The sequence below is a fragment of the Athene cunicularia genome, assembly GCF_003259725.1.
Source record: "Athene cunicularia isolate RWA chromosome 1 unlocalized genomic scaffold, athCun1 chr1_part2, whole genome shotgun sequence".
NCBI classification, from domain to species: Eukaryota; Metazoa; Chordata; class Aves; order Strigiformes; family Strigidae; genus Athene; species Athene cunicularia.
Genome location: NW_020799092.1, coordinates 16412662 through 16440293, shown reverse-complemented (window position 1 = coordinate 16440293; position 27632 = coordinate 16412662). Strand labels below are relative to the sequence as shown.

At 42.0% G+C, this 27632-nt stretch overlaps 2 protein-coding genes across 2 annotated transcripts in view; one reads left to right on the top strand and one right to left on the bottom strand.

Annotated features, from left to right (window-relative positions):
- The window catches only part of AGK (acylglycerol kinase), a 35999-nt gene extending 20488 nt beyond the window's left edge, over positions 1–15511 (top strand). The window contains exons 8-15 of the mRNA XM_026862474.1: positions 29–98; positions 883–962; positions 3034–3091; positions 5366–5513; positions 6649–6746; positions 8925–8995; positions 13228–13312; positions 15039–15511. Coding sequence (XP_026718275.1) covers positions 29–98; positions 883–962; positions 3034–3091; positions 5366–5513; positions 6649–6746; positions 8925–8995; positions 13228–13312; positions 15039–15176 — 748 coding nt within the window. The 3' untranslated portion in view covers positions 15177–15511. The remainder of the gene's footprint in view (positions 1–28; positions 99–882; positions 963–3033; positions 3092–5365; positions 5514–6648; positions 6747–8924; positions 8996–13227; positions 13313–15038) is intronic.
- Positions 15337–27247, bottom strand: KIAA1147 (KIAA1147 ortholog). The gene is made up of 8 exons (XM_026862487.1): positions 27148–27247; positions 25929–26087; positions 25098–25251; positions 24704–24842; positions 24102–24233; positions 23765–23915; positions 23212–23280; positions 15337–22107 (listed from the first exon to the last, which is right to left on the bottom strand). The coding sequence occupies exons 1-8, from the start codon at positions 27240–27242 to the stop codon at positions 21912–21914; spliced, it is 1095 nt and encodes a 364-aa protein (XP_026718288.1). The 5' UTR covers positions 27243–27247; the 3' UTR covers positions 15337–21911.
- Positions 27248–27632: the final 385 nt, after the last annotated feature.

Genomic DNA, 27632 nt, shown 5'->3' with positions numbered 1-27632 from the left:
CTTTACTTCTTTCCTGTTTGTTTTGCAGACATATTATTAATGCTACATTGGCCATTCTGAAGGGAGAGACAGTTCCGCTTGATGTCTTGCAGATCAAGGTAGAAGCATCTGCTTTTTTGACATCCAACATTCCTAAAACTTCCCTCTTCTCATGTTGTTCTGTTTACACAGACTGCTTTTCCTCTGTGTAATGCTGTCATGAATTTTGGTTTGTGATATCAGTAGTTCTGGTGGCAGTTGTTTCTCCACTGTATGCTATGACATCAGGTAGTCTGGACTGGAGAAAACACTAGAATGCCTGAACAACTTTTTTTCGAGACTTGAGGAGTATTGATGAATACAAAACTTATTAACACCGGTATTTCTGTAGAAATGGTGAGAGATAACAATAGCTGTCTGAGCTGATTTAATGCATTCATATGTATAGTGGAGTTAATAGCTTTTTTTTACAAACTGAATAATGTGAAATGGGAAGACTTTTGACTATGCCCAGTGTGGCTTTTGAACATTATATTTCTGTTATGTTGTTGAATGGACATTTCTGCAGCAAGAACTTAGTGTCACTGTGCAAAGCTCCTTGCTTTTGGCTGACAATATCCACAAAATGAAATGGCTGTTGCTGGGTGTGCAGTCAAAACTCAATCAGCCTCTTCAAAGCTTCACCTCTTATTCCATCTGCTCCCAGAGAGGAATATGTGTAATGCTTAAATTCTGTTTAGCTTTATTGCTGTTAGCTATTTATCATACCTCTTATGTGAAATGTCACTTTTGGGATTAATCAGAGATCAGTTTTTATAAAGAAATTATATTTCTCTAGCTGCAAAAAACAAAGTTGTAAACAAGATAAGAGAAAACAATTTTGCAATCTATTTTTCTTTACAGGGAGAGAAGGAACAGCCTGTGTTTGCAGTGACTGGTTTAAGATGGGGATCTTACAGAGATGCAGGAGTTAAAGTTAGCAAGTAAGAAAATACTGGTTTTTGAAACTCTACCTTTTTTAGCATCAGTTGCCTAAAACAACATACCCACCTCTTGTAAAGAAGTCTTTTTTTAGTGTAGACATTTGACAGGCAGAGGCACCCGCTCTTGTTAGGTCTCACATAACATATATGGGAGTGTAAGACATTTCAGCATTTTTGTCATTTGAAATAAACATGTATTTGCTGCTGACCTGTTCTTAAGTATTTACTTTCTGCTGGCCTTCTGATGCCCACTTCTGGAACTTTATTCAGACTGTATCAGTGGGAAAAGCTCTCCCTTGAGTAAAGTCTAAGTAAAGTAATTGGCCATTGTTTTTCATCAGTTGCCAATGAAAAGACGCATGCAGACTCTGTAACTCAATTCCAACAAGGGACATCAGATGCAGTAGAAATGCCCTTCAGTTCCTGCCAGAAATGGCATGGGCTGTGCTGTCTAATGGCTGTTCTCTGAATGCTAAACTAATAATTGTTGGGTTTTCTCCAAATGGACATTTAATATGCCACTGTCTTGTATCAAATGACTAGCATTATCTGGTGAAGGAACAGCAGGGCCAAAGCAGTTCACTTCTCAGACTGTTATGGAGGAATGGCAGCACATGCCTCTGCTACACAGCTATAAGGAAATACCATGTGTTTTGGGAATGAGCTCTTTGTCAGGAAACGAGGTAGCAGACCTCTGGAGTCTGGCTGGGCAGATATTTGAGTAGGATTGAGAGATTATATGAAGTGAGAGAGATGCAGTAAATAGCCATAGTGTTTGTCCCTGGGAAGCAAAGGACATGCTTGGTAGCTGGTGTAGGTGCTGACTTGGCTGTGCTGCAGGCTCTCCTGCTACTTGCAGCCCCAAGATTAAGGAAGTACACTTCTCTCCCTCTGAACTCTCACTAGGTTTCCTGTGCATGCCATATTTTTTGCCCAGTGTCAGCCTTCACATCTCTTCCTCCAGCAGTTCCCTGTTGTAAGAGTCTTTTGGATTCAGTGCTGGAGGCACAACAGCGCCTTTTGTATTTGAGGCAGCATGAGCATTTTCAGATGTCATTCTCTTCCATGAATGTTTTCACATGCACAGAAAACGTGCCCAGCTTGGAAAGCACTTCAGCCACAAATGAACGGGTGCTCAGAATGTGCATGGGACAAGGACCACGTGTGCTTGTCCTGTTTTTATACTTCTCCCTAAGCATGCACTTTTGGTCCCTATCAGAGATGCGTTTTTGGGCTAAATGAATGTTTGATGTATTCCGGTACAACTAATCTTATACTTAAAAGAAGGCACCTACTATGAAGGGAGACAAGCCATAAGCCCTAGTTCCAGAAATTTGTCTGGCTATCCCTCTGCTAAGCACAGTGGTGGAGACATGGTGCTGTTTTATGTTTTTGAGGTTTTATTATTTTACAGACAATTTCACAACTTAATGGCAGTGGTGTGACAGTTGCATGCCTTAGTAGCTAATGGTACACTTAAATCTGCAGAACCCTTGAGCTGATAGTGTATAATGTGCTTTGTTGACCTTCTTTGGTGGAAGACACTGATCAAAATATGTGCCAAGCCTGCCCAAATATAGTCACATCTTTAGATTCTATACAATACTATATGGCTGGCAGGATTTTTATTTTGTGAAACATTGATTTTGATCTGGAAATCCTTCGGGGCAAATTGATGTTTGTTGGCTCTGTTCTTTTGTCCCTGAAGCTGTTAATTTTTGTTTGTTTCCTCCAACCTCATTCTTTATTGCTTATTGTGGAGTTGCATGCCACCAGCTGTTAGACCACAGACCTTTAAATCATTTCGAGTTGTGTCACATAACTAGGTAAAATTCTGCTCCTGAGATGTTATGCATCTTGGTGATCTGTAACTTAGGAAGGTGATGTCACTACTAAGATGCTGGTGATGTGTAGAAACTATCTTGTAGTATCACTAAAGCTAAAGGTTGTAGGGGAGTACTAACTTCAGTAGCAAACAAGGCTGTGTGCTCTGACTTCATGCAAGATTTCTCCCTTTCCGAGTATCAACCCCTGGATATCTTAGAAGTTCTGTCTGTGTTCTTTTTTTCAGGTACTGGTACCTTGGACCTCTGAAAACCAAAGCAGCTCACTTCTTCAGTACATTTAAGGTACTTGTGACCGAAGTGGTTTTGTAGTTGGGAAATGCAAAGGCTGACTATGCTTTGTATAATTTATCTGCAAGTTCTGGTAACAATATAAAATTTGAGTGAAACTCGACTTAAGAAACCTGCCAATTGATAGACTTAGCTTCTGAAGAGATGAAGGGGAGGAGGAATACTTTAAAAAAATAATTCTTTACTAAGGATCTGTTGCTGCAAGATCACCAGGGGGAGCCAGTAACAACCTTTGAAACTGGAGAGCAGTAGTGGTGCTGAAGATAATCGTTAAAGTGCTCTCTCACCTTTTCTCAACAGTCTTTCTTATGATAACATTTCATTCTGATTTATTCATCTAGCAGAAGTGGCTATAATTAGCCTGCTCCTGCACGGTGATAATCAAGCTTCCATATGTAGTAAAATGAACATGAAGATTAATAGCTTATATCTCACCTTAAACTTCTCTGCTGCTTAAAATTGTCCCTGGAAAGATTAAAATTTGACCTGCATGAAAGGTGAAGCATTTTCATTCACGTGCTTTTCCTGTTCTCTGAACACATAAGGAGCTTCATGAAATGCTGTGGAAATACCCAGGAGCTGCTACAGTAGATCATATTCTGCAGTCCAGCCATGCTGTCTGTGATAGTGCCAATGCTTCCTTTATAGGAAGCTCCTGTAAAAAGGAATTAAGTTGTAATGCATCCATGAAATTTGAGATGATGATTCTGTGTGCTGGCATTCCAGGTAGAAACCTGCTTTTCACTTCTCTCCAGCCCTTTCTCATTTTGTTGAGTACTTAGCCACAGGTAGTGGCAGTGATAGGGGATTTCACTGGTGAGCTATTCATTGTACATTAAAATGATCTGTTTGACCTGCTGAAGGTTAAAGAGAAGTGCCCACTTTTTCTGCTATTAAGATTAAAAAGTTTCTACCTGATCTCCCCTAATTGTGGTATTCATTGCTTTATTGCTTTTTATGTTAGCGTTTTGTTAATTTCCATAAGAAATGGCTCCAGCCTGTCAAGCTTAATCTCTTCCTAGCCTGTCTTTGCTGCTGTGCACTTCATCTTTTCTGGTTTTGCTGTAGCTGTCGTTTGAAACAGGATGACCTATAGCTGAAAACAGTGTAAGGATAAAGAGCTCACCTCTGATACTGGCAGGGGCATTGTTATGAGTGTTATCACCCCTTCTAAAATATAAGGCTTAAATTGTCACGGCATTGCTGCTTTTAATCATTAATGCTTATTGTTCTTGTATTGCCCTACTGATACAACCTCTGTTTGTCCTGTGTGTTATGTAAGTATGACAGTGGAGTCTTTCCTTTCTCTCAGAATTGTGAAGTAAATTAGCTTAACAACCTGTGCTGTATGATCCCAAACTACTTCTAAAGTTTTGTGCATAATTGTATCAAGTACATGTGGGCTTTTGGCTAGGTTATTTTAGTATAAAACCCAAGCATATTATTCCTTCCATAAGTACTATGTTCTGATCACTTCAGAGATTATTTTTAAAACAAAATGAGAGAGAATAAACTTTGTCAGCGTCTGGAAGTATTTCAGGAGCTAAGGTTCTTCTGTTGCCCATCAGTTTCTGGCACTGGAATCTGAAATATTACCAAGAATAATGTGTTATTTCTTTTTTGTTTTGGTTTGGTATTTTTTTCCCCCTCAGACGCTTTATAAAGCTCACCTGACTTACCTTAAGACCTGTTGTATTGCTGTCTATAAGCACTTGACTATAAGGTCAGATCTTGATTGTTTGAGTTGTTGAAGAACAAAGACCAGGCAGATTTTAGTGCCTCTTGGATGCACACAGCACTGTAGTCTTTGTTTGCACTAGACTCCGCTGCGCAGTTGCTCTTTGAGGTTGCCTTTGTGCCATGGAGAAACCAATTGTGCTTTCAAACATTAATGTTGACCTTGCCAATTTTGGTTGTTCCCTCCAGCCAGAAGCAGCCATGTCACCCTGCCGCACATCAGCAGCAAAGAAAACATCCCTTTACTCTCTGCTTATAGAGGGGAAAATACCTCACTTCTGTTTGGGGAAGGAGTAGATTAGTAGACTTGGGAATTGTGGGTAATCTTTTTTAAGCTGCAAAAATGTCATCTCATATATGAATCTGGAGGCTGGAGAGCCATAAAGTAGTCTGAGGCAGTGGTGGGATCTGGGTAGCTGTGCAGGAGTACTTGGGAGCACAGAATAGGCTAAAGGACTAAACCAAATAAACAGGTATGTGCTAAACAAAAGGCCCTTTATCTTCTGTCTTTCCTTTCCATATAAATCCAAGGAATGGCCTCAGAAACATCAAGCTGCTCTCATGTATCTGGGTCCAACTGAAAGACCTCCAGAAGAGCCAGAGGAGAAACCATCCAGACCTCCTTTGTATGTGAGGCTTTACAGGCGACTTTGGTTATACTGGTCATCTCGTCCAAAAGGTGAGGTGTGTATATTTTGGCATAAACTCCCAGGCAGGCTTTACTACTCTAACAGATTAGAGTTGGGGGAGTGTTTCTGCATTATTTTTCTCCTTTCTCGTTTTATATTGTTATTCTTCTTATTGTTGTTTATTTATTATTTATTAAAACTGTGACTTTGTCAAGATAGTTACGGTGGTATTTGCCACATATGGAACAGAGTAGTTCTGCCAGTACTTGTCATCTCATAAACAAAAGTGCAAAAGTTGTAAAGAACTCAGGGCATTCCCTGGGCTCACAGTTGCTTGCCATTGCTATGGAAGCCTCCATAGGGGATACTTGGCACCCATGGGTGAGCTTCTTGAAATCTTCCTCTTGTAGAATGGCTTTGTAGTGAGCTGGCAAGAGAGGAGCAGCCCTTGTTTTCTGAGGTGGGGAGAGTTGCTGACACAGAGCAACAAATGTTACTTAAAATAACACAATAAAACTTGGGCCATGCAGAAGCCTTAAGTTTTTCTTAGTACGTTAAATGTCTTTCTGTACCATGCATTTTCTTCTGTGTGTTCTGTGAGCTTCTCTTGGGTTGGGTTGCTAGCTAGGCAGTGCATTTGGCAGACCGCAGGAGGAAGGGGAGTGTGTGTATTTTGCACAATCTGGTGTGCTGCAAAGTTCTTATTCCTTCTTGGCTAGCAGAAGTGATGTAGACAGAAGCATGATCTAAGTGACTTGTATATGAGAACTAAACCATGGAGTTTCCTCCTGTAGAAAATACATGTTACCACAGTATTCTGAACATTGGATTCATCTTTCTTTTGATAGCAGCGTTTCATGTATTTTCTAAATGCTCCTGTAATACTAGCCCAGGAGATCTGTCAATCCCTGGGCATAAGGACTAACGGGGCTGCCATGTAAAGTGCTTGATAGTCTTGCCTGCTACTCTGTGAATGCTGGTGGTATTTTTTTCTTTCCTTCAAGTACTCCCAAACTCCTTTTTCCTTTTTTAAGATTTTGACGTTTGAAAGAAACAAAGCTAGTGGTCACAATAAGTTAGAATGATTTTTGCAGCTGGTATTGATGTTTCTTGCTTCTTAGCAGTGAAATGATGATCTGTGTAATTAAATTCCATTTAATGATACCTTATCTTCTTGATTCACAGAAATCCCCCAGGAGGTAAGCCCAGAGGACTGGGAAGAACTGAAGCTATCCACCATTGAGCTTTCCATTGCAACTCGGAACAGACAGCTTGATCTGACCGTAAGACCATAGTATAACTGGATTCCAAGCACGGGCTGCCCACACAGTCTTCCTTCCTTGCTAAACTATTCTTGATTTTATATAAATAAAGCTTACTATCTTATGCAAGGAGGGGCTCATGACTGAATCCCTGAATGGGAAAAGTTCAGAGCCAGTGTATAATCACTGGAGACCCATGTAAAACTGGGATGCACTGGGATCAGGAAGAATTTCTGCAACAAGATTTCACTAGCCAAACAGAAGCTTTAGGATTGCCCAGGAGAAAACAAAGCATCAGAATAGGCACTCTTTCCTTCTTGACCCATGGGACAGTGAGTCTGTTTTATCAACTGGTGCTGAAAGGAAGTTGAGCTGGAATTGTGGCTTTTTTTCTCTTCTGGCTCGCAGAGCAAAGAGTTAAAAAGAATGGGGACTAGAGAAAGGACAGGGGCTATAGTGAATTGAAGGACAGGAGATGGAGGTGGTTGAAAGAGTAGAACTGAGGGAGGAAGGGAACTGTTCCTGTCATAACCTTCTCAGCATTGCTCATGCTGCTTATTCACTGTTTTAAAACCTATCTTTAGCTTATGTGTGTGTTTTTGGTGCAATTTTTTTACTATGAAAGCCATTTGGATAGATGTCAGTCTTTAATTTTACTGGGAAATGCTAACACAGTGACTGCTGAGGTGCTTTCCTGTCTTCCTCACAGCTGCAGGAAACCACTGCCACTTACTGCAACATGTTTCTTGCTCAGAATTCAGGGTCTTTAAGAACCTGAAAATTCATGTTACATCAATATGTTGTCTTTGTAGGATCAGACCAAAAAAAATCAAACCAGGGAAATCTTAGAATTTCCTCTTTGTTTTGCCTTAGAAAATACTACATAAATTTAAGTTTCCTCTTCATCAGTGTTTATGATTTGGACCACCAGTGTTCTAGTAATGGTAGAAGCTAGACTGACTAGTATTTGGGTATTTGGTTTTTCAGTTGTTTCTAGATGGCAGTTGAACAGAACAGTTTTGATCACTGAACTGGATTGGAGTCAGTGATATAAAGTAAAAACAGACCTGCCAAGAACTTGAAAAAGTATCTCATTGCCACAGACTAGCCCTTGCATCTTTGGTTTTTTTCTTCCCTCTGTTATGCCTTCAAGATGCACTTTAATACTGGTGTTGAACAAAGAAGTGATGTAGGGTGTTCAGGTCTCTTGCATAGCCTAGAAAATGGACAAATTTATGATGCGGCAATCGTACTTTTGTGTTTCTAGAGCTGGAAAATATCTTGATACTGCATCTTTTTTTGTACAGATATGGACCCCCTTATAACTGGTTTTATCTCCCACTCTTGAAGCCATTGTCCCCGTAGACATCAATGCTGAACAACAGCTCTCTCAAATCGATACCAGGGCATATCTGCTGAGTATTGTCAAGCACTCCTGTCTTTCTGAATTGCTTCAGATTTATGCCTTGGCTGCCCTGTTGAAGAGAATATGATAAAGCCATACAGGTGCAGCTCAGACAGTACCAAGCCTACCTCTGCACATACAGCAAGAAATAAAACAAGTTATACTAATATTTTTACTTCTGTCGTTTTGATTGCACTAGGACTTTTGCCAGGACAGAAATGTTAAATAAATAAAAAATCAATTGATTCCTAATCAAAGTTGCTTTCCCGGCAAAAGCTTTACTGTATACTTGGTTTAAGGGCAGGCTGTAAATAGAAAAGAAGTTAAGTATGGAATTTAAAGGAATGATATCAAGAACACTTTGACTTCTGATTTGTATTGTTTAAAATTCTCTTACTGTGGTGTTTGGTGGCCAAATGTTGCATCACTGTACTATTGCTTAAATTCATGGAAGACCCACTGATTTGAAATCTTCATGAAGAGAAGTAAACCCAAGTGATCTGCTGTTACTGTCTTTAATAAGTCTGTGAAATGTAACAAGAAGCCAAATGTGTGAATCATCATTTCACTTCTTGCAGTATTTATTGTTGAATAGTCATTAATGAGAAATTACTATCAATAATTCATAATCTAAATCTCGAGTCGAGAGTGGAAAAAAACATGAAATGTAGAAATGCATCTTCTGCCTCCTTTTGTGGGACAAAGGACTGGGCATTTTGTGAGCATATTGCAGTATCATGGGTGTGGCATTTTGAAATGTTAACTGCTTGATTTCTGAATCTTTTTTTGCATAGCGCACTGAAGACTTCATGGATATTTGCATTGAAGCAGATACTGTCAGCAAAGGACAGTTTGTAAACAGAGGGTGAGTATGGGAAGGCTGCAAAAAGATAACAGAATCTTTGAATCAGAACACTAATTCTGAGGAGTGTGCTGTTTTTATTTGATCTTTCGCTGCAAAATTCAGAAGCAGAGGACTGCAAAGGACACCGGTCAGTAATGCTTCATGGGGATTACTAATTTTGTTCTTTAAAATTCTTAGTACTCTTTCTGGAAACAAAACAGAACAATCTACCTGAAGTTTTTCCTAGCTTCTGAGTTTGCTATACCTTTCGTCTTTTTCCCCATTGCTATTGATCAGTGCTACTTGCATAATAACTGAGTTTTATAGACAGCCATATAGACTTATTCCCAGAATCTTTTAGCCCTAGCTGCTGATTGAGATGTCGGTCCCAGAGCAGATATATTTGTACCAGTTGGTACCTGGAATTTTTGAACTGATTAGACGAGGCCCTGCTTCTGAGCGAAGAGCTCCCTTGACTCAGTAACTCTGGTGAGAAATTAGGCCTGAGCTGGAAGAAGTTCTGGAAGGTGTGAATTTAAACAGGAACTTTAAACAAATGTATTGATGCTGCTTGTACATGGAGTAAGAAGGCTGCAGGTATGAAGAAGCAGCATGTAGAGAAAAAGTGAATGTATATTGCTTCCTTTGTGCTTGTTGTCTTGTAGTGTGCTTGTTCCTCCTGCTCTAACCTGACACAAATCTGATCAGTGCTTTCCAGCTCCTCCATATAGTCCCACTAGCAGATACATTGCATCTTCAGTGCAGTTTTTACCAGCAACAGATTTTCCTACTAAATCCAGGAGTGGTCTTCTGCGTTACATTAATTGCTAATACTGTTTTCTAGTCTTAGAGCTCCCTCTAGTGAAATCAGTGGAAATATTTCAGCACAGTTTTACCTGCTTGTCATCACCCTAATAATTCCTGCATGTGTGTGTTTTTTTATGATACTGATATCAGCAGCAGACTCCTTATTTGAGCATTCCACGTGCCTCAGTGGGTATAGGATCTTCTGACCTATACGTGGTAGGTCAGGTTACAGCCTGCAACTGCTTTTAAATTGTATAAGCCAAGTGGACCATAGGTTGTTTGAGATTTAAATCTTTGATTTGAAAGCTACAGAAGGAGAGGAGGAGATTTTTCCATTAGCAAGAGGAATCTGGCCTCTTAAAGGAGGGAGACAAAGGAGGTGCTATGCTGGCTTGTTGAACACTTTGCTAGCAGAGAAAATGTGGATGAATTTATGTGATTTAAGAGAGAGGTATTGAGTGTACAGCCACTGTAAAGAATGCCTCCCATGTGGACTGGACATGCTTCACACATTTTCTGCAGACTGCAACTGCACTGTCATGCAGAAAAAGCCTCTGATGAGAGTTAATATGCCCTGCTGGCTAGAGCTAATTAGAGGCAGTACCAAAAGCTTTGAGCTGATGTTCAAGCAAAGTTCAAAGAAACAAGTTTTTTGATTAAATGGTGCCCAAAATTCTGTAGGTAACAAAGAAAGAGAAAGAGAGAGGTGTGGGATGGGGCAGCAGCAGGAGAGACTGGTTAGTCCTACGGAGAGGAGTCAGAACAGAAAAAATGTGCCCTGGTTTTGCAAGGCAAAATTAGGGTCTTTGGGGAAGCTCTCCCCCACACAATGCCTTGGGCAGCTAGGTTTGAACGAAGCCCTTTATTAGAGGCTCCCCATTGCCTAGTACCAACAGGGTTTGTCTTTGGAAATGTGTGGAGAAGGTCTTTCTTTTTTCCTTCGTCCTTAATACATAGTTTTAAATTCCACCAAAATTTGGGGGGTTGAAAAGGTTTTTAGGGAAAATACCTTACTAGTGCAGATATCAAGCTTTTTTTGTATTGATGAGGGTACTGGCCTGTTAGAACTGCTGGATCATGCAGAGGAAACCACACAACCAGCAGGAAGCTACCATGCAGGCTCAGGCAGTGTGTGTTGGGGGAGGCCGTGCATCAGAATGCTGGAGGGCAACTGCTGTTGGAATTCAAAGGAAGGAGTAGGTCATCCCAGGTATAGAAGTGACCTCCAGCTGTGGATCAAAGTTGTGTAAATGGGAGTATCTCTGAGAGGGTAGAGCTGATGTTTAAGATAAGGTGGGTGAAGAAGGGGCGGTTACACTGTAGTGCTTATTAAGAAGTGCTGGAGGGAAGGACAGTGGGGATGGAAAGTGTAGCACCAGTAATCCACATCCTGGTAGCCATCTTAGATTTTGTATATGGAAGTATGAAGAGCTGTCACTCCAGGGCATGAATACAGTTATCAGCTACAGGGCAAAAGACGGGGGGGGTTTTGTTAGAGTGTATTACTCTGAATCGTTTAACATTGGTCGCTTCTGGAGATGAAAACTAGGTTGAAATTATGTGTGTTATCTGCAGTGGATGTTATGGTTCTCTCTCTGCCTCTATTTTTGTGATTCAGCACATGAAGTGGGATAAAACCATCAATTGAAACTGTTGCTGTTTAGGCTTTAGTCTTTCTCCTGTTTCACCTTGCCGTATTGTCTTGAGTAAGGAGCAGAATCAAATGCAAATTACTTCTGATCCTTTTATTCTGGGCCACTAGAGAGGCAATCCCTGCAAGTGGACTTGTGTCTATTTTCTACTACCAGTGTTCTCCTTTGACTGATCTTTAGTTCCATGTCTTGTCTCTTTGTGCTTACCTTGACCTCATAACCGCATCTATTGTACAGAGCCTCATTTACCTTTGTGGTCCAAAAAAATCTATTTGTTCACCAGAGTTCAGTATCTAGGACCTTTTATGTTAAACTTCAAGCAGGTTAGCCTTTACCTGGGGAATCTTGCTGCCTGTTTGTATAGCACCGTCTAAACTTACAGTATTGCATGCCATCCATGATTTATAATTTATACTGATGGGAGGATGTTTAGTTCCCTCACTTTCACTCATCAGTCTTCTGATTAAAGCCAAACTTTCCACAGTTAATATAGCGTCTGTCCTTCCCTACCCTTTCCTTTGGTATCTTAGCTTTTCTTCCTTTGTCTTTGGTTATCATCTCCTGTTTCAACCCTCTCTTCTCACATTCTTTCTCTGTGATTTTCTGTGATTTTTAAGAGGTACTTGCCTTCTTTAGGGCATATAAGGCTTGGTATATAGGGAGTTTCTGATGTGTTTTTATGACTTCTTTTCCTGGGCAATATTTAAATACACTCTTCTTTCATATCAGTCTACAGAACAGACAGAAATATAGGCGACAGCTGGCATTGCCTGCCGGAAGAATATTGTGGTAATTCTGCTGTGCTTGAGAGCTGTGATATATTAACACTGTAACTCTGCTGTCCCTTTTGCTATTTGTGTGTTGCTTTCTGTCTGTAGAGGGGCACAAACTGAGGTGTTACTGCCTGAGGTGTGGTGTACCCTTTGTCAAATGTCAGCCAAAAGGTTATGTGTGTTTTCAGTCAGGAGGCCAGAGGTAGGTCAGCGTACCCTAGAGCTTGTGCTTACTCTGCAGCAGCACACATTGGGAAAAGGAATCACAACGTGCTATTCTCTAGCAGTAAATCCAGTGACAGGACAGCAACCTAAGTCTTGAAAAAGACCACATGACACTTGCGCCATCAGCTTTCTAAGACAGGCAACTGCCTTCTACGTGATCCCATTTGATATCCACAGAAGTAGGAAAATGGCGCTTCCCTGAGTACAGTACATAAATAAGAATCTCACAGGCACTGGAAGAGAGAGAGTAACTGACAAAAATGGATAGATGATTTGGAATGGGTACAACGTGAGGTTTCTTCACAAGAATGATGTAAAAGCAGCTGGTAAGAAACATCATGCTGACTGGTGTTGATGTAAAAAGTCAGGGGGGTTTGTTTGGTTTTTAGTGGTTCAATATAACTATAATTCTATCAGGGTTTTTGGCTTAGGGTTGTTTAGGTTGCTGGTAAGTTACGTGGGTGCATATGATATGAGGAGATGGTAGTCATTGCAGGAATTGTACAGTTCAGCATGTGAGGAGCGAAAACTGTGCTATATGTTCAAATATAGTCAGTGAGCCTCAGAGCAGAAGCAGGTTGGAGGCTGTCAGTGCATACTGGTACATATTGACTGCAGAAGAGGGAATGTCTGTTTTACTTTCTCAGTTAAACCCACAAATATTTGTATATATACATAACCTCTAAGTTTACCAAATGCATAGTGATTTACCAACCTACAATAACATGTCATCCCTAAAGATGGCTGTTTCCCAGAGAACTATGTCCTTACCTTACCTCTCTTTCGGTTTGAACAGAAGTCAAAAGATGCGTGATCCACATACGTGCCCCGAAGGGAGTCAGTGCATCCAAGCCAGCAGATGCATCTTGCAACTTCCAGAGGTGAGAAGCTGAGGAAGCTGGAAAACTCTGTCACTTTTATTTTCTCATACCACTTGATGTTGCACATTAAGAAATCCCCACTCCAAATCTGGGAGGTTGATTACCCTGCCAGTGAGACACTCCCTCAGTGCAGAAACCAAGTCCCTGGCCAGGAAACACATACTGGTATTTCCCAAGTGTTCTGTAAACGAGAGGGGAGCTTCATTCTACCCGTAAAGAGTGGCAGGCCCTTTATGTAGACAGTGGTAGTGGTTGTAAAGGGTCTCTTACTCGCATGTGTTCCATATGCACACCTTCTCCTTACTATTGAAGACCTGTGTACATTTTGCCCTAGAAGGGATTGTGCTGTAGAGAAGATAAATATAGAAACTTTATGGAGACCAAGTAGGGTCAGACAAGGCAATAGGGATCAGATTGCTATAGGGAACTGTCTCAAAACTTTGAACAGATGAGGATGAAAAAGAAGCCAAAACTGTCCACCTTTGTAATTGAGGCTAGTCTTTTGTTGCCTCTTAGAATGAAGATGCTGTTATTGCAGCCTTGGGGAGGATGGTTTCTTGTTCTTATAAGGACATGAAATAAATCTGATCATTTCTATCTGCAAGTGATCTACCATTTGGCAAAATAATTCCATATTAAGGGAGACTAGAATGTGGTGAAAGGTGAAAAAATCTGTCACTTCCAAGTGAGAACCATGAATTACAAAGTCATGATTAGCCAGTGTCCTAACTCGCATCAAACTCGTATCATGGTAATTTTGTGATTCTGAAAGAATTTTCTGGAGTGCTGAGCTAAGTGCATCTGAGCCATAAGTAAGTGTTGTGGTATAAAATGAGGTGTTCATACTGCAGCTGTTGCTAAGATCCTCAGAGTATGTGTGCATGGCACAAAGCAGTGCTGTTCGACTCCATTACCTGTTTCTGATGAAGGAACTGGAGGTCACTCAGATGAGTCTCACCAGCTTTGCAGAGAAGTGGGATATGTTGATCCAGGAGGACTGCTGTAGCTCTGACTTCGAGAACCTGTGCTACTTGCTCTAATCTGTGCTGTTCTGGTATGCAAGTTCACTTGGAGCTAGTTTGAGTATCCACGTAACATAGCCCTACCTTGAGTCAAGTGCATGCAAAGCAGTCACCAAAGTTGTTTAGGTAAAGTCAACCTGCCATTTTGATGAATGGTTTTAATCATTGGTGACTTTATCAGTATTAAAGAAAAATGCTTAAGAATATTCTACTACTGAGCAATTCTTGACCCATGAATTACTTTGCATCTCACGTTTCAGATCAATATAGTAAAACAATACCAAAAGGTGTTTGTAACATGAATTTAATAGGAGTTATTTAACAGGAACTGCTGCAGATTAGTTTGTATCACCACTGGCAGACCAAGATCTAAGTGCGTATAATTGTAGTTCCAATAGCAAAGAATCCTTCAGTATAAACAGTGGGTCATTAAAGCTCCCTAGCATTTAATTATCACCAATTAGCAACTAAGTGAGGTAACATCTTATGCAACAGACTCAATATATTATGTGCCATGAAAGATAGCTCTCACTGTCTTGTTGAGACCAAATGGGCTGGAAGGCACAGGGAAGGGGGTCATCTTGGTTAAGGCTCAGCTAAGTATTCAACTACAGTCTATTAGTAAAAATCAGGTATCAGAATTACAGCATTGCTAAAATAATGTTTGATGTTTAGCCCTGATCAGCACTGTTATCTGCACACAGGGCACTGAGGGATCCTTTGGCATTGATAATGAGGAGTATGAAGCTATGCCTGTGGAGGTGAAGCTGTTACCCCGGAAACTCCGGTTCTTCTGTGATCCCAGAATGAGAGAGCAGATGCTCCATGCAGCAGTACAATGAGAATTCCTGTCAAAGGGGCCAGTGTTTACCAGTCTTATCAGGGTCTCTTCAAAGCACGTGAGACCTCATTAACTTGATTAACCCAACCAGACTAATAAGCCATTTGGCTCTTTTTATGCACAGGGTACTTCCATTGGAAGTGGCTGATGTGGCTAGTCTCAAAGGGGTTAAAAATGTAAACGAAAGTTCTGAGAAATGCATGTTAACTTGATGGCTTTTTTTTTTTTTCCCCCCAAAGAAGTCATCAGTGTTCCATTTACAGCACTGCAGGCTGAGTGCTGTGTGCCAGATGCTTCTGCTTTAATGCAATTGTATATTAAAGTAAAATGAAAGCACACTTGTCCTTGTGTTTTAAGAGTTTAGGTCTACTTTACCTATGTATAAATCTCACAAAACCTGGGATTTTGATAAAAATTTATTTTTTGGGAAGTAATGCTAAGGAAGTCTATAAAATGTTGGAATTGCCACATTAAAACAGGTGGTTGGTTATTTACTCTGCCACAAAATAAATTGGAGATCAGTAATACAAAGCTTGAGAGGAAGTTTAAAAATTCCCCATATCTGGATATTTATGTTCTTTTTTTCATCTTGCCAGATTCAACAGCACAGAGTTCCAGTTAATAATATAGTAGAAATGTATTCCTTTGATCAAGTTTAGGTATATTACAGAGAAGCAAATTGGAAAATGTCATCATTGACCCAAAGCTGTATGAATTACATGTGGAAAGACTCCTTTAACAAGCCAAATGAGTCCTTTTTTTTTTTTGGTAAGTATTCCTTTTATTCCTGTGGTAGTATAACACAAATAAGGGCATCCAAATAACTTTTATTATTCCTTGTGTCTGTTTGCTCTTCTCTAATGTAAACAGTGCTCACCACTCCTTACACAACCTACATCCCCTTAAGCCTCAGTACTGTAATTAGTTTTCTTGCTTTTCTGAGCTTTTGTTTATAGCTTTGCTTTAACTGCTGGAAGGAAATACTTTTGACTTAACCGAGGTTGCTGGTTGCCCTTATTGTAACTTACAAGTTCACATGATTCTGCCTTGTTTATGGGAAAAAAGAAAAAATCCTAATTTTTCTGATGTGACTGGCTGTTTGTACGTAGTCCCTGTGTTACACTGTGATCTAAGTTCATCTGGTGATTCTTTGCTGTAATCAGAATAAGGACGTTAGTGAACTGATTTCCAGCAGCTTTGTTAGACTGCATCTTGGCTGCAAGCTGCTGCAACAGCATCCTCTGCTGGAGACTTGCTAAAGGAAAATGCTTTGAAAGGGGGAGTAGGGTTGGTTTTCTGCATTCTGACAAACTGAGTGCTGTCCTTCCCTTGACTATACTGTGGAGAAAGGAATTACCTAAGATATTGGGGCAAGCACCCATCTTTTCTTGACTAAGATCTAGAGGAGCAGAAGCCTGCTAGTTCTTTCTAATAGTTATGCTGGTGATAGGGCCTGTGTTGTGCTTGCTTTCTTTTGATCTGCAGCAATTAAGAGTGCCCAGTGGACCCCTGAGTCACTCTCCAAGGAACATGTTGGCTGTGCTCTACTTTGTGCTTGCCACAGGGACACCTGGAACGTTGCTCTGCAGCCACTGGCTCATTCAGAGTCGGGGCAGTTCTCACCAACTGAGATCTTCCTCAAGCTGACGCTTCTGTAATAAATCAGCAATGCTTTTTTTCCTCAAGTGGCAGGAAAGACAAGGCGGCAGCAGCCATTTCAAAAAGGTAAGCTTTAATTGTATTAAAAAATACCCATGTTTTAGTAAGCAGTTTCTCTACACAGCCACAGGCTTATGGGAGCAACCACACATCTGCAAGATGCAAACAACATCAGAGCTGTTAGAACTACAACCAGCCTGCTGCAAGGGGCAAGATGATAAGAACTAGCTTCTGGGTCACCTGTACCATTTTACAGGGAGAACGACTCATTCTCTGCCATAGTATCAGACACACAGCTCCCACTGCAATGTGATTCCTTGCTTGAGGGTAACCAAGAGCTCCCTTCAGGATTGGTATTGTTAACGCTGTTCTGATGTTGAAGTACCAAGGATCATCTGAGACACAGACTGATATTTAAATATTCATATCAGCATAAGTTGATTAGCTTGTATAAATACCATTGAAGTCATTCTTCCCCTTCCTCTGCAGTTCAGAGGTCTTCCAGTATGGGGTGGTTCTAGACCTCTGAATTGCAACATTCAGAGGGAGGTGTGAGGAAAACATTACATAAAATAAGCAGGGGCTGAACCCACTATCTACAGTGTTAAGGAAAGGACTCAGTTTTCATGTTTCTGTATGACAGCAAGACAAGCAATTTTCCAAAACAGGAAGCAGGAGTAGAATCCTAGGTCCCACTCATGAAAACACCCTGGCTTCAACTTACAGTCCAGTCTAGAAGGCCTTAAAATACTGCAACATAAATGAGAAAGAAGGATAACAACCTAATGATGGACCAGCCCAAGGCACCTGTTTATTTTAACCACGATTAAACGTTCCCATCTGAGTTGCATGTTGCATTAATGAGGGCCTGAAATCCTGGCTCACAGGCATTTAGTACCCTCTGTTGTAGACAGACATATTCTGTTAAGTCAGTACATTCCAGTCCCTCACAAAAGACGTGTGTTGTCTTCTCCCATAATAACTAGACCACTAGCTTTGTAGGGGGGACAGAAACAAGACAGCAATTTCACTTGGAAGTAATAGCTATGATGACAGAATTTGGGTTAGTATGCATGCTTTGTACCTAGTTTGCATTAGGACAGAGTGCTCTTGCCCTCTCCTTCCCAGAGCAAAGCATGCCTGTCCCTTCCACAGTCTGGCACCAAGAGGGCCACTGCTACTCCTAGCTTTTTGCCCATTAACTTTGGCCATTCTTAAATGGAAGCAGTATCACAGTAATACTGCTTTACAGAACAAGCTGTACAGTAAGCTACTTTTTCTTGAAAAGTATCTGCCTTTAAGGATACTGGATAGGTGAGCTCATTTCCTGTGACAGCCATGACCATTGTCTCTACCATACACTGGAGTAACTACTTAATATATGCTAGAAAAGAAGGTATTAGTATGTCTCTAAGACAATCTGAACTCTAATTCAGTAAAATGCCTTTATCCTAGTATCTGTTACAATTCTTGGTTGTACTTGGCTCTATGCAGCTGGGCCTAACCTTACAGTGAGAAGACTTTTGCCTGATTTAAATGCCTGGCATGGTATCCCTTGTTCAGACTTAAAACCTAGCTTTTATTTCTCTTCCAAGCTTTATGTCCAATCCAGATAGTAATAATTCATTTTTTGATTATACATTTCTAGTGCAACTTAAATTAAGATGCATTTATGAATCTCTTGCTCCCCTGTTTAAACTCAAGCAAGTACCAACTGAGAACCTGCAATGGCTATACTATGACTTGGGTGTTAGAAAGAACACGCATACCAGACTCTGTCTAGCAGGACACAGGATGTGTGTGGCTACTGTAACCACCATTCAACCTGGGCTCTGATCACAAGCGACTGACCAGAGGCGTTACACCAAAGAAATTAAAGGCACCACTGTAAAGGCAAAGTAATTCAAATGGAGAAGAGGATTTTATGGTAATCAGCAATATCCTACCTTATGCCACACTCCCCTCCCTCTTTTAATTCAAAATACACCAAGTAACTGTCTCCCAGCTTTTGAATACTTTAGTATTCGAAAAAGCAACTATTAAGTGTCAAAGAGGGGATTTTACACGTCTGCACTTAACTGTTCTACCTTGAATTATGTTCTCTCCTGGAAAGATATGATTCAGTTAAATTGGTTCCAAATGAAAACATTCTGCTGAAGAAGCCTTCCTGTCCCAAGCTGTAGCCATTTGTTTGTATTACATACACATTTATCAAGGATTTTCCACATATGACAACAATAAAAACTGTCTGTTAGAAAAGGAGAGTGCAGGTGGGAAGTTCTTTTGCAGTGAATCAAACACGGAAGGGTTAGGAGAGAGAAGTCTCTGTTCAGTTTTCTGTCTAGCAACTGTCTGACTTTTGTAGCAGTCACTTGCCAGGGGAGGCTGCAGATAAACAAAATTACACAGAAGAAAACAAAATGGGCTGTAGCCATCCAACTGGGAATGTAGTGTGGATGCTACATTTACAGTAATCTGCTTGCTTTGATGCTTCTTCATCAGCCTACTGCTAGCAACTGAAGATGTAGTTTCTGGAAAGCAGAGGTTCAATAAACATCAGATAGTAATTGTGGAGGTTCTGCTCGGTGGGCTTTATCAGTGCTGTCTGGTAGACCTCATGTGCTGACTGCTTGTGAACATAGCGCTCTAACACAGGGTCTTTGAAAGCCTCTGACTGCAGAGGTGTTAAAATTTCAACGACAGATTATAGGTTTGTTTCTGTTCAGCAAAAGAACTACTGCCATCAAAGAGAATAGAAAGTTATTAACAGCTGACCACAGCTAAATTATGTAGCAAACCTTCAAGAAAGTGAGAGGAAGAATTGCTACTCTAGTTTCAGTTCCTTTTTTTATATCTGAAGGAAGTTAAGTAAGTGACCGCAACACAGTGCCAGCTATACTTCCTCAGGGGTCTTCACTGCAGACAGCATGTTAAAAACTAAAGTGGAAGTTAGAACAAAGCATGGAGACTGTGGGTCACTTTCATGCTAGAGGTGTCAGTTTAAAGACAAAGTCTTTTCTTAAGGAAATGAGACTGGTCTTTCCATTAAATGATACTCAGATCTGGGTTTTTCCTGTTTCTCCATTTTTTCCCCCAACCTTCTAAGGATGATTACATTACAGTTGTGACCAACCAGCAATGAAAGCAGCAGAATGTTTTCTCCTGTACAAAAACATCCAAAGCCCTGAAAAAGCAGGCAGAGGAGCAGCTGCTCAGAGACAGGCAGATCACAGGAACGTGAAGGTCCTACCAATGAACTGTGCAATAAGCCTTGTGAGGCCCCTGATCCCACACCTCACTAAAACCTCTGAATCCACAGCAAGCAAAACTACTTTGCTGCAGATAAGGCAGCCTTCAAGGAAAAACAGGACATACCAGCCTCCTTCCTTCCAGAGGAGACAATTCACAGAGGGTCTGCTTGGAGAACATTTGCTTTACCTGTTTTAAAAAGAATTAGCAGTTAAGACTTTGGTGGTACAGGCTCTGTCTCATCCTCTAAAATGCTAGGATAAATGGATACATCAGCTACAGTTTGCATTTCTACAAACTGCAGAAAGGCTCCAAGGGTACTGAAGTCTAGAAGCATCAGCTAATTAGCTACAGACACAGTTCAGGAAGAGCAGTTGGCTTAAAGCTGATGCTACTACTGGCTGAAGAATTTTGGGCAAAGCAATATGTCACACCTAGAACCTATAGTACCATTCTTGGATTTCACATGGCGAAGGGATTACTCTTTACTAGGATAGCCTTCCTGGAAGTAACCACTAGTCCTGCATGAACTGAATCCTATTCTTTTCACAGCACATGAATAAGAAACTGTTCATCTGCTTCTACAGCTTCTCTGCCCAGGAGAAAAAAGGCTTGCTGGTAAACATTGCTTCTAGCAGCTGCACCAGGTAAGAACGCCAAACTCCAAGGGAACCTCCTGTGAACGGCAAAACGATTCCAGCTGAAAGGTCACATACTGCTCGCTCTCTCACAATGAAAGCCAGGGACAGCAGCAGGCAGTGCTGAAGGCTGTCGACAAAAGGAGGATCAGCAGTGTTAAAGCAAAGGAGTGACAAGTACTATCTGCTACAAAGGAAGGGCTAGTGATGTTAATTAAAGCATACTTAATCAGCCCAGTCCAGCTCAGCATGTGAGCTGAGGCTGGAAAACATAGTGGCTGCAAGGTGGCTCAGTGATGTTGGTCCCTGTTAAATGGGAGACCATCTTGCTGGTTTGAAGATTTTAAACCAAAACAGCAGCTGTGATGCAACTAAAAAAAAACAGAGGAAGCAGTAGGAGGGATTAAGTAGAGCTGGTGCTCTTCTCCAGCTATGAGATAGGTAGGTATAGTCATTGCCAGTTTATACCACCTCAAATGCTGGAAGTGAAACGGTGCTGCTCTGATAAGCAAAGTCATAAGATCCTGTAGCACCCCCTTATCCCAGACTTGCTTCTGCCATTGAGACGAGGAAGGGTGGCTTTATTCCAACTTAGCTCCTAAAAGTTGAGTGAAAGGTGTTTAAAGGAGTCCTGTTTTATATCATTGGTTTAAGTGTTCCCACCAATAAACATGGTAGGGCAGGTGTTTTATGAGACTGGGCCACTAACAGCCTGTGCTGAAGCTCTCTTCAGTCCCCAGGTGGAAGAGGGGATGATAGGAGGGTTTTCCAGTCAACTCTTGAGAGCTCATCAACAGCATTTCACATTGGTCCCCATCAGACAAAGTGCTTTCCTGAAGTCTTCAGCTCTCAGGTATCCAGGCTAGGCCAAAGCCTAGCTATCACTGGTAACAGTGAGGATTGGTGCAAAGGTGCCACTGGTCCTACCTAAAGGAAACCAAAAAACCACAAAAGAGAAAGGGACACAAAAAAAAAAAAACACCACACCTGGAGCAGGTACTCTTTGGGAAGTAGAGGAGGGGGGGAAAAAAAATCACATTTTGTTTTAAAATTATAAATACTCTCCATATAAAGTTATTAAATAAAATGAGATCTGTCCAGTGGCTGTGGTGAGTTCCAGTGATCCTCCTAAGCAATGTCTGGTAGTCTTTAAAAAGCGATCTTTGCTCCCCATCTCTCTTGCCCTTGGTTTAAGTGCAGCAGGGGTTGTCAATGACTAGCATAACATCAATGCCATACACTTCCAGCAGGTCCATAAGGAAACTTCGATCCCCTTGGGGATCCAGGCCCATGCCTCGTGCGTGGTCAGCTGTCAGCGTCTTGTCCTGGCTGGCTGACACCTCCATCAGTGTCTGAAATATGCGGTTGTTCTGCTCCATGAAAAACCTATAGGATAAAGTCAGCTAAGGTGATGTCACTGGCCCCAAAAAGATAGCATATTTACCAAACAGGCAGCAGAGCCCCAGAACTGCATTTAACCCCCTCAAATCACAGATCCCACCTTAGGTGATGTTGTAGTAGCTCTCCATCCACCCTATGGATGACCCAGAATAAACAGATAAAGCAGTAACTTTTAGTTTACAGCAGTGCTTCTGTCTGGCTGATCTATGGTAGGCATTGCAGTCCTCAGAAGCAAGCCACGTTATCAGCTAATGTGTACTTTGTGATAACCAAGTGGGTACACCAGATCTGTAGCTCCCATAATGCAAAGGAGGAAACCTGTCATCCATCTAGCAGCCACTGGGTAAACAAATTCCCCACTGCTGGTGCAGAACACAGCAGCTGCTGTGCTACCAAGAGCTGCTGCTTTACTAGTGCTTTCCTAGGAACGTGTAAGGCTGCTCATAAAGAGCTTTGACTACATCTGCGCGGCTCAGTGATCAGAGCTCTGCCCTGACAGCCCTTCACACAGTTTCACCCCATTACTTCTCACCTGCTGCAGACTGTGAACAATAGCAACAGGCAGTGAAGGTGGTGGAGGCTTTCATCTAATTCCGTACCTTGGGTGCTACACCCAGGTCTGGATCCACTGTTGCCAAGTACAAAGCCAACCACATCAATGGGCCAGCCCTTCACACACAGGTCTTATCTCCACACTGTACCTCCCCCAGCACAGTACACTGCCTGCTTCCCACAGACACTATCCTTTCCTGAGCCAAATGTTCTGGCATGAAAAGTCCTACGGTGCTTATGTTTTCAAAAATGGGAGGGGATTATTGCATTTCTAATTGTGGTTTTAAAATTCCCTTCTCCCTCCCAGCACTTAAGAGACCCCAGTGGAGATTAATAGGGCTGCACTTGGCTTCTCAAATGATGATCTGAAGAGGAAGAGCCAGTTTGGTTCTTGCATCTGCAGAGGAAGACAGCTGACTATGGAATTATATTAACCATGACGTTTCCTAATATGCCAAACCAGTGCAACATGAAATCAGTGAAAGAGGCTCCCTAAACCTAACAATGACCAACTAAGTATTAGAGGTAGCCACTCACAAGATGAAAAGGTCCTCTTCACAGGAGCTACAGTCCTCACCCACCTCTTGAGAGTACATTAACATCTGCCTGAGAGAAGGGAGACAGATTAATTGCACATACCTACAGTGAACCTTAAAGCATTATGAGAAGACAAGGTTTACAACTAAAAACTTCACATCCATTTTTTGGAGACCTATTAGACTTAACAATGTTGCCCCAATATCTGAGGCAAGAAGGTAGTCTTTATAAGGCACTGGACTAGAAAGCAGCCCGTTTTCAGTTTTGTTACTGATCAGTGGTGAGCCGATGGTGAGTCATAACCTCTGCTTCTCTTCCTGCCTTCTATCTGCTCCATCAGCTCACTGGCAGAATGATTGTATATGTGCAGTGTGCCCAGGGGCTCTCATACCAGTCAGCTACAGTGGAACCAGCATCTCAAAGAGATGAGCTGAAGCAGTGGGAAACTTTGAAAATCCTAAGACAAGAAGGAAAGTACAAAGCAGCAGTGTACTCTTTACATCACACTGCTCTCCGCTATCAGGACCAGGACCACCCAGATCTCTATTATTACCTCTGGTCATTGAGCCGTCGGTACTTCTCCTTGTCAGCATTGTTAATTTTCAAGAGTGGTTGCAGATGTTCATGATGTGTCTTCACATTCTGGTTGTCCACATAGACATCATAGAGATCCCGTTTCTCCTCAAAGATCTTTTCTGTTGTACCTGCCAAAATCCGAGATTTTCAGAGCAGCATGTTGCTTTCCCAGCAGACCAACTGTTCTCTCCCGCTTTCATAGTTAGTCATTCCATGCACATCCTATTTCTCATCAGTTTTATTCCACAGTCTGGTGTCTCAAGACATTTTGCAGCCTGAAGTTAAAAACGTCACACCTAAGCCATCATACTTACAGGCCACATATGATACTTCTGTCTCCAGCATTTCTATGTCTGCCACATTCACATAGAAGAACGGTTTGGACTCTGGGACAGTTCCTCCAAGACCAGGCAGAGAAACATTGGCAAGGCAACAGCAGCAGTACACTGCAGACAAGAGAAGTACATCCTGAGATGCTTTCAGTATTCCCTCAAGGGCATTCTGGACCCCACTTACTCAGTTCTCTCTCAACTTCTATGAAAACAATGGTTAGAGCTTTGAAAATGCTCCTGAACACCAGAACTTGTCAAGTGGGGACATCCTGTTTTGGGTAGGAAATAATCAGTTCTCCCATAGGAATCCCAAGTTCTAGATTCCACAAATTAATTCAGGACTCTTACTGTCCTGTGCTGACAAGAACTGTGTTTGACACTACCAGGTAGATCCTTACCTGAAAGGCCTGAACAAAAGCATTTTGTAGGAAGCAGGTAAGCATAGGCTGAAGGGTATCTTCACAAGGAATGGTCATGATGGTTTTTGAAGACCTGCATGACGTCTATCCCCTCAGTACCCACAGGCATTTCTGCAGTGCTTCAGCCTACTAGATCAGAGCTCTGCAGTGTCCCTGGAAACATACCTCTATAGCAGACAACTCCAACTGGGGGTGGTGAAAATATCAGTATGCGCTTGCGCAGCAGGGCAAACTTCCAGAGGACAAGGATCTGCTCACCAAAGAATTTGATGAACTGAGACATGCAGCCAGCAGGGTGTGTGATCTGCAGGTGGAGGGAAAGGGAAGAAAACAGCTCAGAGGTGAAACAGGGACACATGCACAGATGCTAAGTCTAAATGTGGGAGCAAGACCAACACACAGCAATGACAGAACTGCAGCTTGTAACAGTCCAAGTAACAAAATCTTGTCTAAAGCAGCCTACAAAGTGCTGGAGTGACTGCTTATATAAAGTATGAGACACCAGCAAGGAGCAGCAGCACACTGCCCATTCCTGCAAGCCTCAGAGCACCTGCCTCACCTTCATCTCTGGGTACATGTATCTGTGGATGGACGGCAGCCAGTGAACAGGTTGCTGAGAGGTGGGGGTGCCCTTGCTATCAGGGAGAACTCCTTTCTTGTCATCATAGAACGCTTCTAGATGGGAGTAGTGCCCTGGCATCTCCAGCTGGTGTCTGGAAAAGAAAGGAAAAAAAGGGGAGATCTGTATTTTCTCCAGACTCTACTTATTTAGTGCCTTTCCCCCAGTCAACATCTGTTTTCCCAGCTAGCACAGGAGCCCAGGGTGCCTTAGTGGCACAGACTTAGCAGAAGGGCAGCTGAAGCATCAGGAGTAACACCAGCTTTCAGAGCAGCCAGGGAACACGGGCAGGACTGAAGCAGACAGTGAGCCAATGTATGCATAGTACTGATCCCATTTTAAGTCTGCTCACAGGTAGAAACAGCTTTCCCTTCCACCATCACCATTTTCCCTGCCAGGCCCACCCAACACAGCTGAAGCACACACCTATCCAGTATCACCACTGTAGGTTTAGAAATCTCTTGTGAGCCCTTAGTAAAATGGTCTCCAGAAAGAGAAAAGGAGAACTTGTCCACTCAGCTCTCCCCTTGACACGTAAGTCCACACAAAATAAGTATTTGACTAGCCTGCTAGCAATAAATAGACTGCTGTTAATCAGTTCTTTGTCTCCTTCCTGTTGTGAACCTGTAACTCTTTCTGGAGAAGTAGTCATTCACGGAAGTCATAGCTCAGCGTTGTAGCCAAATTCTCACACCCAAAACTGCTCTCCATCGAGGCAACGTTACCTCTCCCAGGTGGGGAGTGGCCAGTCCCATTCCCAAGGGAACTTACCTGACCTGGTTCTCCAGGAAGTGCATGTACCTATACAGCAGGGTATAGGAAGGGGAGAGAATCCCCACAGACTTCATGCGAGCACCACGCTCTAACTCACTCTCCACAGGCATGTTGGCAAAGCAGGCCAGGCCAAAACAGAGCCCTTTCCGGAAATAACTGGAGACAAAAGTTTGACAGAAGGGTTAATGTTAAAAAGAGGGAAAAGAAATAAAGATAGGTAACTGACTGCTAAAAATACTGATTTGGGAACACAGTTCCTTCTTTAAGGAATGCTGTCAAATCCCACCCTGCTATGCAAGGGCTGAGGACAGGCCTTGGGTGTCCTAGTCTTCTCAGGAAGACAGGATATTTAAGGCAAGAGCTCCTACTAAAGCCCCTACGAGCCACATCACAGGCTGGTGAGGAACTCAAGTAAGGAAAGAACTTGGAAGGCAGACCAACAGAGGATGCAGGACCCAGTCAATGCAGGGCTCTTCTTCCAAGGAAGAAAAAAAGCCTGCAGTGCACAAAGTTCTGAGGATAGTCTAGCTACCTCGTATTTTGGGTGCCAGCACATTGAAGCATGCTCTAGCTGAGTGCAAGGGTTCAGTTCACATGCCTTTGAGAAAGATACTGTTATTCCTGACCAAAAGGAATTGTTACACTGTGATTCATTGCAAAACATTGCTGCACTGCAACACTGAGTTTATAAAAGGATGGGAATGCAGAAAATTCCTATCTTATGACTTCCACTGAAGGAAGCAGCTAGCAAAGAAGAAAGCAAGGACTGTTTATCACAGCATTTAAAGGATCCAAGAGCACTGGCAGAATTAAGAACCTTTTCCTAAGTCCAGTTCCCTCAAAATCCCAAAACATGGCAGTTCTGCCATTCTTTCCCCTTCACCCCAGGCCTCTGCTGACAGTCCCAATAGTGGACTCAGTGCAGTATGATTTGCCCAATATGCATTAAAATTTGCACAGCACTGAGAATGAGCCTGCCCCATTCACCAGTTGGCCTCCACAGCCCAAGCTGTTGCAGCAGATCCCCACAGCTAGCTGGTACTTGATATGATGTTGACGTGAGCATCTGAAGAGTATCTTTGGCTCATCTAGATACAGTTTAGCAGCACATTTATGCAGGAACTTCATAAATGGTACTCTTGCATGTTCTGAATGAAGGGGTGGTGGCATAGATGTACAGCCAAGAGAAGAGGTAATATAGCTCAGACGTACTCACATGAAATCTGACTGGATTTTATGGGACCCACTTGCCATGGATTTGAATTCCACACCTTCCAAATCAATATCTTGGGGTAAACACCACTCCACCATGTTGCCTGCAGAGAAGCAAATTTATTTGGGTAAACTTGAACACAGTACTCATTTCTAAAGGACAAACACCAGCAACAGAAAGTTGTTGCTTTTACATCACTGGGATGCCAGTAACAGTGTACTGATGCAACTCCTGAACTACTAAATTGTCACAGACAGTAGCTGACATACTGCACTCCACACATCTCTTGCAAACATTACCTGTTGCAGCACAACACCCAGATATTGCAGGACTTCTGGAGCCACTTCTGAAGCTAGTGCTATTTTGTAGATTTATCCTTTATAAGGTTAACCACAGAGCAGCTATAATTTTACCTGACAGTGGACAAGTTATGGTTATAACCCTGTTCCACGCAGGCTGTCTACATGAGCATCCGATATAGGAAGAAC